This window comes from Dromaius novaehollandiae, chromosome 6 (assembly GCF_036370855.1).
Source record: "Dromaius novaehollandiae isolate bDroNov1 chromosome 6, bDroNov1.hap1, whole genome shotgun sequence".
In the NCBI taxonomy this organism is placed as follows: Eukaryota; Metazoa; Chordata; class Aves; order Casuariiformes; family Dromaiidae; genus Dromaius; species Dromaius novaehollandiae.
This window is the reverse complement of record NC_088103.1, coordinates 49060908-49074539: the sequence shown is the minus strand read 5'-3', so window position 1 is coordinate 49074539 and position 13632 is coordinate 49060908. Positions and strand designations below refer to the sequence as shown.

Below are 13632 nucleotides of genomic sequence, written 5' to 3'. Positions count from 1 at the left end.
TGGAGAGCCTGCCACAGACTTCGGCAAGTTTAAATCACAACTTTATCACTTATATGGTATAAACGACAATGATTTCTGGTGCACGCAGAGTAAGGGATACAAGCTGAAAATCCCACTTACCTCTACTTTGTATTCCTAGAAGAAAAATGAATCCTGGAAATTATGACTGATGTAATACACATGCTAGGACCAAGTTAAGGGTTTCTATAACATTAACTTTTATCTCACTTTGCAGTTTTGTGCAACATTTATAGTCTCTTAATGTGGATTTGGGTATAATTGCATACTGCCTGAACTGTAGCTCACTGAACTAAGGGTAGAGCTCTATGCATGATACAAAAAAACATATTTCATGTATCAGAGGATGTGGCAAAGCAGAGATACTATAAACATTAACATGCTACAAGTGCCTGTGTGTAATCTGAGTCAAAATGGGAAAGATCTTTTAACATAATCAATTTTAATATGTAATGTAATACAAAAAAATCAAAGTACTGATGAAAGTTTTACCACGGCTTGCATTTTATCCTAACTGGTACCTCAGGTTAAACAAACAGCATTATCTCAAATTACTCCTGTATAGGTATTAAGTCTTTACACACAACTGAACTTACGCAGTAATCTTTCATATTTACATTGGATGACTAATTTTAGGGTACATCTAAGCTGCACTCAAAATTATGATTTACGCTTATGTAGACAAACCTAAGTTACCAATAAATAAATGACCACCATGGGATTCATCCAGTTTTTTGAGTAGGTTTGTAGCCCAGACCTGCTGCTGCCAAGCAATAACAACAGTAACTGCACAGCTAGATGTGCTGCAGCCCGCCTTTAACCGCAGTGTTGAGACATCCTAGGATATAGTAACTATAGACTTAGGAGGTTCCCTGAATCCTACAGAAGAAAAACCCTGGATTTCATCTCCCTCTTCTCCTCACATCTAAGAGAAAAAGCATTATTCCAAGACAAAATCTGTCATCCTCTCTGCATGATGTATATACTACTTCTTACACACTGCTCTCATCCAGCAGGAACAGATGGGCCATGTGGGAGGGAGCAAAATACTCTTGAATATTACAGAAGGTTCCCAAACTTCATGTGCATGCCCACATATTCTAAATATTAAAGTCCATGGGATTATTTTTCTTTAAATATACCATCATCTAAATTAACATTAAACAACACTGTAACACAAGTAAGTTATGAAGCTGTCCCAGAGCGTACTTTATAACTATATTTTGTCATTCAAATCTATTATGTTTGAATAAAGTAGAAAAACAGCATGCAGTCCTACATTCTTACGCAGACTTAAATCAGCAGGAAAAAATGCTTTTGTTTTGATATTTTGAAGAATATTAAGAAAATCCTCAACATTTTCAAAACTGCCTAACACTGAATGGGAGTTAAAAGAAATAAACAACTGGAGTGTTTTAAATGTATCACTTACTTATTTTAAAGGAAGCAAAACAAACGGAAAAAGCCAGTGTAAGAGTCCACCACATTACAACATGAACAATACACTATTGTCAGAAACAATTCTGCTAATCCCCAAACAAAACCCTCACTTCACATGGTATCTTAAAGAGTGATCAACTGCAATTAATTCTGAATTGCTAATGCTGAATATACAAAGTGACTACTGAAAATAATACAGGTTAATCTTACACAGATAAAAGGTAGATACACATCTTTAAAAAACAAACCCTGAAAACCTTTTAGTTGATTACTGTATTCCTAACACTAGTATCAGAATTTGTTTTGAAAATATGCTTAGCCAGATTTCTCTAAGATAAAACCCTAAATGCAGGGAAATACTTATCTCTTTAACCTAACATAAAAAGACATGCTTTCATTACTAAACTTTTTCCTTTAGGTAATAATTAAAAATGTTACCTTTAGGTAAAATTAAAAGAAAAATTCGTGTCTTAATTGAAAAGAGGAAAATTCATTATCTGTAAAAGCAGAGTAAGAATCTGTACTCTACTGATAATACACTCACAGATATTTTGCCTCAGTTTTGTATAATTTATTTGCTAACTAAAAGTCCACTTGAAAACCACAGAAAGCTTAGTTCGACTGGACAGAAGCATTCCAATATATTTCAACCATGAAAAAGATTTATTACACAAACACTTTCCAAGTCTCTAAAAGGCATAATTTTGAATATCCGAGATGGACATTAATTCTCGTTCAAAATTAATGGTAGATGTTTGACATTTTATTTCCGTTCCCAAATGTTTTTTCCCTGTTTCAACCCTAAAAGTTATTTCGATGCAAATATCAATTAAACACCTATACTTTGCATTAGGCCTATGTCAAGAAAAAAAACATAGGCTTCTACTACATTGAGCACAAATTAAATTAGCAGTTTTTTCATTTTAGTACTCTTTGCAAACTAATCTAGCATGCTGCAGCAGTGAACATGACAGATGCTGCAGAAGTTGCAGCAAAGAAAATGAATAGTACATATTCCTATATTTAAAACACTAGTATTTTATGAAAATCATTAATGAAGCTCATCTGCTTCCAGAGGCCACTGTTTACCTTGCTAAGAAGATGACAACTCCTTGATTTTCTTTCTCAGTGTTCAGCAATGGCCTGTGCTGCTGCTTGTAGCATAAGCAATTCTGTGAAATACAGAACTTCAAGGTTCCATCCCTACATTAAACTAAGACCAGACTTTTAGAAAGACTAATATGTATTTAGAAGAGCAATCCTGCATCTTAAATGGCCTGAATCACTGGTTTCCTTCCTGGAAGGCTGTGTTAACTTTTCAAAATTATTTCTGATATAATAGTTTGAGGCAGGTATCAGGAACACTTGGTGCAGGCAGGTGTTGCTGGGCTTTCGTCCTAGCACAGCCCTTCCAATTAACCTCAGTCTTGACCTACAGTAATTCTTCTAATCTAGCATGGTCCTTTCTTGAGGAGATATCAGAAGCAGTGTGAAGCTAACAAATCTGTGGTCTGAAATAAGCCTTACTTTGGTCTTCAGAGAAGACAGTTTAACTCACTAATCCACTGAGCTACTTATGTTTCCTAATATGGCATGTGAGTCTGTCTGCAGTTCAGACAAAAAGAAGTACTCTTGCAACTATAAAAGCCAAGTTATTCCATAGCAGGACAATACAGGTGATAGATAGCTAAATCTAGACCCTCATTTGAGATCCTGATGACTTAAAATGTAAGTAAATGTATTTTTGTACATGTTAAAATAAATGTTCACTAAAATGGAAAAAAATAGTACAAACATTAAGCGCTGCTAATGTCAAAAAAACGGTGTGCATAGAAGAATGTATTACTCACTCTTCATTCATAAATCATGCTAAGATGTGAAGTTTGAAGGCATGTAATGGTAAGTCAGAAACACTGCTGGGATGTAATTTATCTCAAAACAAGAATTAAAAAAACAAGTCTTAAAGCAAAAAGAAGACTAATCATGTGAAGTTCTGGAAATATGCATGATGCCCTGCAATTATAGCATACAATAATCACAGAATTAAGACAAATAAAAATATACAGACTTTATTTTTAAATCAGTATTTTAACTTCATTTTCAGTATCATGTTATTTTGAGCTGATGATTTTATATTTCACCATATGGCTTAGCATTTTAATTGGTTCATTCATCCTCTGGATTTACTGTGTTCCTTTTAATGATGCCACATTTTAACATGCCTAATTCCCATCTGATATTAATGGCATCCATAGTAATTAGGCTTCATTATAGGAAAGCTTAAGTATGAAACGAGGTCTTCAGTGGGAATATGCCCAATATTTCCATTATTAATGACTTCTGGAATCTATCTGACCATAAATAATGCAAATGTTGTTACATCTTTTCATCTTTGCTGACAACTTTAAATTTTACCCTCCTAATGTAAATTTATAACTGCAATACTGAGGGAGAAAAAAGGAGAAAGGGTAATCTGTAGATAAAGGACAAATTGTGCTTGTCTTTGAAGAGTGTGACCTCAAATACAGTATGAAAATACAGAAAACATTATCAGGCTTCTGATATGTGGGTGTACAAAATCAATTAGTTTGTAAAATAAATTATGGTGTATATACTACACTAAACTTTACAAAAAGTAGGTCTGTATTTCAGATTGTATATAAATTTGATCATTTTGTCCTTCCTGACTTCCTTGTGATACACCGGCAGAGAGAAGGAACTTCCTCCATAAATATTTTCACGTTTTCCTCTTGCCTCCTGCCAAAGACCTCAACAGACCAGATCCTAGCTCCGATAAAGCCTTCTGAGACTGGCTACATAAAGGAAGAAAGCTGGTTTTACAATCGATTTGGAATTAGCTGACCAGCGATGCCTCATTATAGCAGTCCTCCTACCCAGGGACTACAGAAGATATATGTTGGCACTATGTACCCTAGTGAGAGGCCATTGCTTGCTGACCTTCAGCAGTCTCCAGCACCTGGAACAGCCCTTCCTGCACAGCTGCAGGCAGCACCAACCATTTCTCCTTCACCCACCAGGCCTCTGACAGTGTCACTGAAGGCAACTAGATCAGTTTCACATTTTGTTGACATTTATGTCAGGCTGTTACTAACCTCCTCAGTATTTGCAGTATTGTGAGTATTCGAAACAGACTATTCCCTGAAACAGAAGCTACACTGACCTGTCTATAATTTAACTGACTCCTCCTTTTTCCTCTAAGCTGGGTACTATATTTTCTTTATTTCAGTCTTATGCTAATTACATGCTCTCTTTCAGTTCCCTAATATCTCAATTGCCCCTATATCCAATTTCTTTTAAAATATAATCTGCTTATACACTTTTCCTCTGTATTTTTCTTATTAAGTCACCTGCATACAGATCAGGGATTTTTCATCTTAATGAAACTGCCCAGCCTTCTCTGTTCACACTTCTTTCCTGCCAACTCTAAAGAACTGCCTTTACTGAAAAGCCTTCTGTTTCTCTAACCACATCACACACCATCAAGACTTCCTCTTATTATACAAAACACAACCTCTCCTTCTCTTAAGCCTTTAAAATATACAGATTGCTTTATCGATAACTGAGCAATTTTTTCCATATCTATTTCAGCAGTCAGTATCCATTTCAGATACAGACCTGATGACACCAGTGAAAAAGCTAAAAGTGAAAGTGTTCTTTGGTTCACGCTTCTTTCCAAAACAAACTACAGTAAATACACACAAATACATCTCCAACATACCTGAAGTAGCTGGTTCTATACAGAGTTTTCCATTCCCAGAATTTCGAAGAAAGCTCAAAATGGATTTCAGTCCCTTCTGTATGACATCTTTAGGTGGAAATTCTAGGGGACAATGTCTCAGATTCAAGGCTGTCAACGAAGTTAAGTTTCCTGTGAAAATGATTCAATTTAGAGAACGTTTTGAAAGATGAGGGAGTTTTTCAGATTCAGATTTATATAGCTGTCGAGTCATACAAGTGAATGACTTGTATTTATGGTGATTATAATGATTTCTATGATGATTACCATTATTACATATGCAGATACTTTGTACTACCGTATATATTTGGCCAAGTCTAACATTTTTTAAAGATAACAATGAGTGATACTTTTATATATGCACAGTGTTATAAATACTGTAATATCTAAGATTATTTCCTAATTCCTGGTGGGCTGTATTTCTCGTTTCAAAATCTCAGGCTATTCAAGAAATTAATATGGACTAGACTGAGATAAGTTAAAATGTTTGTTTTCTCCTTGAAAGTAACTGCTAAAAATTTTAACGTTCTTGATTTGCTATGTGTAAGACCATCTTCCGATTAATTGAGGCTTCTGTGCACAAAAAGTTCAAGAAAAGAGAGTTCAAACCCAGTTCCACAGTTTGCATCAGATGCAAACAGACATAAACATGCAAAAGTATTTTATCATTTCAGTTACCTTTAACTAAAAGGCAAACTATCATCTCCTCTGCCAAGAAGTTATGCTTTCTCCCAGTGTAGGAATGAATCTCTGAACTGAACCAGAAACGCAACATCCATCTTGTAAGCCAGTTTTCTCCCCACGACAAAATAAACTTTCTCGCAATGGCTTAGTTAAACAGTACAACCTCCCTCGTAGCAGTTCTTGTGCTCTTCTACTCGTAAATGAATGGAATTTGTGGTGTGGAGAGATCACAGTGTTTTTTTACCCTATATTAATTTTATTCATACAAGAGTAAAGGAATTAAAGTTTTCCTTCTCATCTTTCTAGTGTATTGCTCTGATTTTCTAGTCCTGAAATTACCAGGTCTATACTGCTCCTCACTGCCAGGCCCACTGTCAGCTGTTCTTGCCCAGGGAAGCCAAGGGCTATCATCTCTTCACACCAGACCAGAGAGGCACACAAATCTTTAGTCTCCCAGGAGCTAATGAGTTCATGTATCTCACAGGCCTGCCTCCTTCTCCTGCTTTCCTCGTAAGCACACGTGTATTCAGTAGAGGTTTCACATTTCAAGAGAAGAGGACTAGCAAGACTGAAATCATCTTTCTTTTCATGTTCTGCTTGCCGTCCGGGGAAATGGGAACAAAACGCAAAATACACACAATCACTTTCAGAAATCAGATCTACTTTGTCCCCCAATAAATTAGGCTTCCTTGAAATAAAATAAAATTAGCAATTTTGCCTTACTGACTAGATTTGTAGAATGAAATAATACTTTCGGTCAGTTAAAAAAAATAGTATTATGTGGATCAAAAAGTTAAGAGTTACAATCTACTCTTAAATCTTTCAAAATATAAATGTACCAGGTTTCTAAAAGAAAGCTGCTATCAGTATTTTGTCATGACATTATTTATTTTAAATTGCATAATTTATAATAATTTATTTAGGAAGCCCACCATTGACTAGATTCAGGTTTTCAGTGTTGTTTTCAATCAGAATATGTTTTTCACATTATATTAACAGCGTCACACTTTAAAACTCCACGCACAGCTTGACTGTAGATCAGTTTAAGTTGTCTCACTGTGTGCAGGTTCGCTGCTTAAAATTCTGAGCGGGTTTGCCTTCTGCTTTACTCATTGCAGTATAAAGTAGTACATTTGTTCTTCAAAAATTTTTTTGTATAACCTTACTTGCAGGAATGACAAATACATTACTAATAGCACAGTTATTTGATTTTAAATTACCAGTAATTAAAGCTGAAAGGAATGTTCTAAAACAAATTTTACAATAAGATTAACAACTGCATTTGACATTAATTCTCTAGAAATGTCATCTGTAGCAATATTGACAACCAAGTGCACTTAACAGAAAGAAAACAAAAACCAGCACGAAAATAACTGAATAAAATGAGCAGCTGAAGTAGGTACTAGGCTTCTCTGGGAAGCTGGTGAATACAAAGGAATTCTTCCCAGCCTCAGGATGGAGAGAACTGCCGGATCCTTCTCAGTCCCCTCCTGTGGAAGCAAGATTTGAGATCCAAATGCAAACGGATTCTCTGCATCAAGGAGACAGTAGGTACAACCTATTATACATAAAAAAATATACCCAAGTAACAGGGAATATTCAACGCAATACCCTCTTTCTGTCACAGAATGTAGAGTTCTAGTTTCAATGAATTTGAGAACAAATGCACCCAAAAGAAGTATTTATTTTCAACTACAATCTAATTTCTTCATAATTTATCTGGTCTTTTGATCAGCCACAGGGTCAGAGCTGACTGGTAACTTCTTAGCAATGTAGGAAAAATTAAGTTTTGCCATCCCAACACCAACATAAAAGTAACTTTCTTGAGAATTGAGGCAAATTAAATTCAAATCTTGGTCAAAAACATATAAAACTTCTTTTCCCCCCCCAGAGACTGTAGTCAGAACTAGAATTCTCAAATTTATAATCAGAACTATTATTTTGAACTCTGCTGAATTCAAGCTCAAACTGAGAACTGATGAAAACCAGAACTGTGTCTGAATCCTTATTTTGAAATTGCACTCGCATTGAAACAGAATTGATTTAGAGGAACACAAGCTGAACAGGAATGGGATGGAAAGAATTATTGGTTGAAAACCCTGGGGAAACATATTTTGATGAAAAGTTAACTGCATGTGTACCACATGCTGGCTGCAAAACAGATAATGTATTACCTTCTTGCTGTTTACAAGGGAACAGAGCAGAATTAGCATGCCAATGCCTCATGGAAGGAGAAAAGCTCTAAGGAGAGGTCTGAAAAAGAGGAATTGCCTGGCATCACAGCTCAATGGAAACGCTCCAGGCAGACAAACCGGTCAAAAAAGAAAAGAGGCATAAAAGGAGGAATTACTTGACTACAAACTAAAAATACAACAGATCTGCAGTGCTGTACACATAATTATGTTAGAGTAACAAAAGTGTATAAAATTGAAAATCTATGTTTAATGCGCAGGCACTAAATATGTTGTTGGGCAATTACTGCTGTTGCTTTTGGGAAGAAATATATCCACAGAGCTCACATATGAGCATAGCTCTTTGTCAAATAAACAAGCATTCCCAATGCTCTAAACAATCATATTGATTGCTTTCAATGTGGTATTGATTATAAGGAAAGCTAAGGTTTAGAGCTTTAGTAAATGGACTGCATTCTGACATTCTAAAAACAAAAGTTTGCTAAGTGAGCTACAATTACGAAAATGCCTTTTCAATCATGATTCACAAATTAGAAAATTGCTTCAAATAATCATAAAACACAATGTAGAAACGAAAGAGCTACATTATCATCAAAAAGAAATGGCTTGGAAAATGTACCTTGTAAAGAACTATTTGGGAATGCAATTCAATTTAAAATAGTTTAGTCCTAGGAAATTAAGTCTATTTTTAAACAGAAATGATCAAAGCGAATCATACAGATAACTTCTGTATTAGAAAAATGAAATCTCGATTTTATCTTGCTGAAAACCACTCAGGTTTAGCACGGTTTGAATGTAGTAGGGGAACTACATGGAACATGCAAGTTACTAATCACACTGTGATGTGGTGGTGCACACTAACTTGTACAACTGGGAGGATGGCAAACAGGTATTCTATCTTCTATAAATTATTTAAGTAAATTTTATAGTGTATCACCTACTGTGATTCTTCATGATTCAGAAATGTTCCTAAATCAATCTAAAGAATAGCTAAGTAGATGTAGTAATAATATTATGTAGCTCCTATTAAATGCTTTTCTTCTGTAGGTTTAAAGAGGCCTTGCAGGTCTGCAAAAAAGCTTTTTCTTTTTTTTTCCCCCGGCATATGGAACTAATGCGCAGGCAGTCAGCTGGCTTTGAACAAGTCAGGTAACTTAGCTGTCCTTATCCAGCAAGGCAGCAGCAGACCTGGAAACAGAACGCATGCATCCTCAGTTCCAGCCACCAAGCAGCACCAGCTGAACTAGTACATGGTACGTGCTGTGAAGTCTGAGAGATCATTTTTGGAAACATGTTGACTGGCAACAAATTTTTCATCTCTGATAATTAAATTCAGAACAAATGACAACTCTACACAAATCAGATGAACCAGTGTGTGTATATATATATAATATAGCCACAGGTGAATAATTAAAACGTTGTTATCATTCAAACTTCAGTTCCCCTTCCAAAAATTATACATTTCGTAGATCAGGTAGCTTTTAACAGAAATGTTCAGTAACTGAAAGTAACTGTTGCAAATCCATTCCAGATCTAGATTTAAAAAAGTATCAAAAAAAAAGAGAGACTAACAACCGAGATAAGTTATCACACATCAACCCCCCAGACTTGCCTAAGTTTACATTACAAACTTTTTTATCTGGTATTTGCGATACAAACATCATGAAGTTGGTGCTCTGCTGATTACGAAAAGAGCAGACAAAGAACCACGGAGTGGCCACTGCAGGGTGGTGACTCTAATTAAAGGCAGTGCTGAAGCCATCAGCATTAGCTCCTACTCCGTTTCTTGGTATAGGTGGTTACGATGGCAAGTGTACAGACAAGGGAGCAAAGGGAAGGGTAGGAGGAAGAGTGGGCTGGGAATTAGCTCATGAAATATGATTTTGTCAGAAAAAGCTGTCTTGTCAAAACGTGACTGTTTTGTGAAAATACACCAGGTTTTGACAACCTCTCCCTGTGTCCCAGGCACAATTCCCTAGTCTTCTCCCAGCTTCCCAGGTGGACTGCTTGAGAAGGCCCCAAGGTCTCCAGGACTGGTGAAACTCCAGTAGGCTGACTGGGACGTACACGAGGCTTAACAACTCTGACAAGCACAGGTCCACAGCAGGGAAATGAGAAGCCTTCAGTAACCTGGATTAAGGCAGATCCTTGGATTATGTCTAGACTGTCCTTCGGTTAAGGTTCAAACCCCTGTGCCAGGCCACCTCTCACATTATCCACTACGTAAGGAATGAAGTCTGAAGCAGCTTAGCTGCTGTAGGGGAAAGAAGGGGGTCCACGGTTCAGAGGCACAGTGACAACTGGCTCAAATTGTTTTACACCAACCCTCCAAAGATAAACTTGCAGGCTGCATATCATGCCATGTTTTTCTTCTGTACCACTCTGTGCTAACCCACCTCCAGCATCCAACTACAAAAATAACCTTCAGAGTGGGCTGCAAAGCAAGTCCCCCTCTGGGAAACTTGCCCGGCACCACCTGAGAGGAACTTGCTAGGGGTTAACCTCCAATATGGGCATTAACTTCCTCTTCCCTGTTAGGAGTTCACACACAAAACAAAAGGCTGGATGGATCTATGCTGAAACTAAGGATGAAAACTAAAAAATCTTGGGATAAGAGACATAGCTATTCTTCTTTGAGACTCTCAGCAGACTCCTGGAGCCCACGCTGGCCACCCCTGACACCAGGGCACTACCTGGAAGCCCAGCGCCCGCCCTCTGCCCCCGAGGCTGGCCGTGGAGCTCTACCACAGGGCATGGAAGAGAACAAGTTAGGTGATAACTCCTAAGGACATCGCTCCAGAACCCTCCACACAGCGCTCTCTCGGTTAGGGAGACAGCTCCAGTGCTTCTGTATGTACCATGTTGTAGGCAGCAAGGTCATGGACGTACAGGCTTGCCAAGGCAACAAACGGATCCAAGGTAAGGCATATGGTAGGACAGCATCACCCCGGCACAGTAATCCTGCCAGTCTTAACCAGGATCCTGAGACCGTTAAAAACACCGAAGTGAATGCATGCAAGCTATTAATGCAAATTATGCTGAAAGTTCTGCAAGCACAACCGCCACAGCAGACGCTGGCATGGCTTGAGCCACTGCTGCGCAGTCAGAGCATCCTCGCACCACCTGCTAATGAGCACACACAACTCTGGAAAGCCTGGCTGCAGCCACCCTCTACGAATGCCTCCAGCCATCTGTCACCACTTCACTGCTGCCCAACAAAAACCTGCAGTGCTCTTTTCCAAGTGCTGTGGCTTGCACAAAACCTCAAACGCAGCAGGAACGCTGGCATCCTCTTTTTGGTACCTACGAGCTACAGGGATAGTGATAACGGGAGAAACAGATAAACGTCTCATATGGTAGGAATTCCCTGCAGCTCAGGACCCACCTGGGAAACCTGTAATGATCAAAGTATTATGGTAGAAGAGAGTCCTGGTCTGGGATCTGTCCAGAAAACCGTGAAACAATTCACATGAAACAATTTTACTGTGAAAAGGCCAGTATACCAGTGGCCATTCTACTTTGAGAGCTGCGTGGATGTTTAAATCATCAAAAATATATTTTGATTCAGTCACTACTTGGCTCAGGGTAGAAAGAGCAGGGTTGTTCCAGTAACAGCGTGTCTCATGCACAGCAGGAATGGAACAGCTCCTGCCCTCTACCCTTCCCCTTGCCAGGCCTAGCCAGCCATTCCCCTCTAGCAGCCTAACGCACAACTGCAGGGCTTCAGAGGCAATTAAGTGAAGCTCTGGTTTGAGACCACCTCCCTGGACTCTTACTGCTATGCTTCAGTACCCTGTTCCAAGCTCTCCTTCAAATAATTTTCCTAGGAGATAGACTTTGCAGGAATAATCCCAGCTTCAGGACGCAGCTAAAAACTAATAAAGCAGAGTTGGTAGTACAGGTAAACCGGGTCCGAGTAAACAGCATTTGAGTTGCCGGAGTCAGTTATGTTTTTCTTCTGCACACGTATCAGAGGATGACACCAGGTCCATTAGAGAACAGCATGTCTGTACCCTCCAGCACGTTTGCTGCGGCTGATTTCAGCACAGAGCTCTGAAAGGCTAGAGGGGACTGTGGCCTGGCCCGGGAGGAGGAACTGGCCCTACAGCCTACGGGTAGGTGTCCTGAGGGACCAGGAGCCTGGACTTAATGACCTGGGCTGCAGTTCTGCAATCTGAAGAGATGAGGCCAGATCTGAGCAGAAGTTCCTGAAGCAAAAAGTCTAGAAAAGGTATCTGTCCAGACAGCTCTTTCGAGAGCTCTCAAAATTCAGAGCTGCCCTCAGAATCACACAGGCCAGCTCCTATGGCAGACAGGCCTGATAGCTGCGCAGGCAGCCACCCTAAGCGTGCTAGACTGTCTGCCCCCCATCAGCCCACGACAGGAATAAGAGGAGACAATTCAGAGCCACTGTAAGGCAGGACAAAAGAGAGGTCTTCTTCTGACTCTGACAGTCACAGATCATATTAGTCATGCAGCTGGTGGAGAGAGACGACCGGGATTCTGAGACAAGATCTAGGTCTTCGCAGGTTTGTGGACGGATTTGCTCACCATTCTTTTTTGCTTGTTTTATTCAACTGAACACGCTGAACCAGAGGCTGGACTTCTCTTCTGGAGGTTACTGGTCACCAGCCCCTCTCTTCACTCTGAAACTGGCTAAACAGAAGAAACTCTTTGATTTCTATCTATGCGGCTGCATGCTAACATACAGAAAAGAGACACTATTACGGGAGAGACAGCGTTCCTTTCGAAGCAGACTGACCACACTCACCTCAGTTCATGTTATCGACTTGTTCTTATTTGGGATAAAATGCATGGTACTAGGTATTTTTTACATTCCCTTAGAACTGTAGCTGGCATATATTTGCCTCAAATACACTCTGATTTACCTTGTCTCCTGCCCTCTGAGAAATACCTTTTAACCATACTGGCCGAAACCATCTTCTTGTCAGTTTTCCAGGTTGACAGAGTAGGGGCTTTTGTTTCTCTTACAGCTTGTACTGTGATCAGTCCATTAAAGTTGTTGGTTGCTTGCAGCCCCCCTTAGGCTTTTCATTCCTCTACACAGCAGCTCTGTCATAGCACAGCTATTTTCTCGTGATGGAATGATACCTGGCTGCAAAGTTTATAACAGAAAAATTGTACATGCAGCGTAAAGAGACATCCCAAAGAATGGGAGGAGGCATAATAACTGGGGGAAGATCTAGGGGAAGAGGACCATCACCAGGCAGTCACTGAGAAAGGGGAACTTTTTCAGCCTACTGACAGACCTCTCAGCTAGCCTGATTCCAGGTCCTGTGAAACAAAATGCCTGGTATATCATTAACTGACCACAGATCCCTTGCTGTCTGACAGGGATGCAAGGACTGACACAGTATAGTCGTGCACAACACTAGCTGGAACCTGATATCCCTGATGTATCCATTTGGGAGTGGAACAAAGGCAATGGCTTGCTTCATAGTAAAGCTGCCCAAATTTCTGAAGATAGTATGTTATGTAAGTTGCTGGTGTAAACCACTCCCATATACAGTAAATGTTCTC

At 39.1% G+C, this 13632-nt stretch overlaps 1 protein-coding gene across 6 annotated transcripts in view; it reads right to left on the bottom strand.

Annotated features, from left to right (window-relative positions):
• LRRC27 (leucine rich repeat containing 27) overlaps positions 1 to 13632 on the bottom strand; it is a 37865-nt gene that overhangs the window by 17832 nt on the left and 6401 nt on the right. For all 6 annotated transcript variants that reach the window (XM_026115915.2, XM_064514425.1, XM_064514426.1 and 3 more), the window contains exon 5: positions 5198 to 5347. In XM_026115915.2, coding sequence (XP_025971700.2) covers positions 5198 to 5347 — 150 coding nt within the window. The remainder of the gene's footprint in view (positions 1 to 5197; positions 5348 to 13632) is intronic.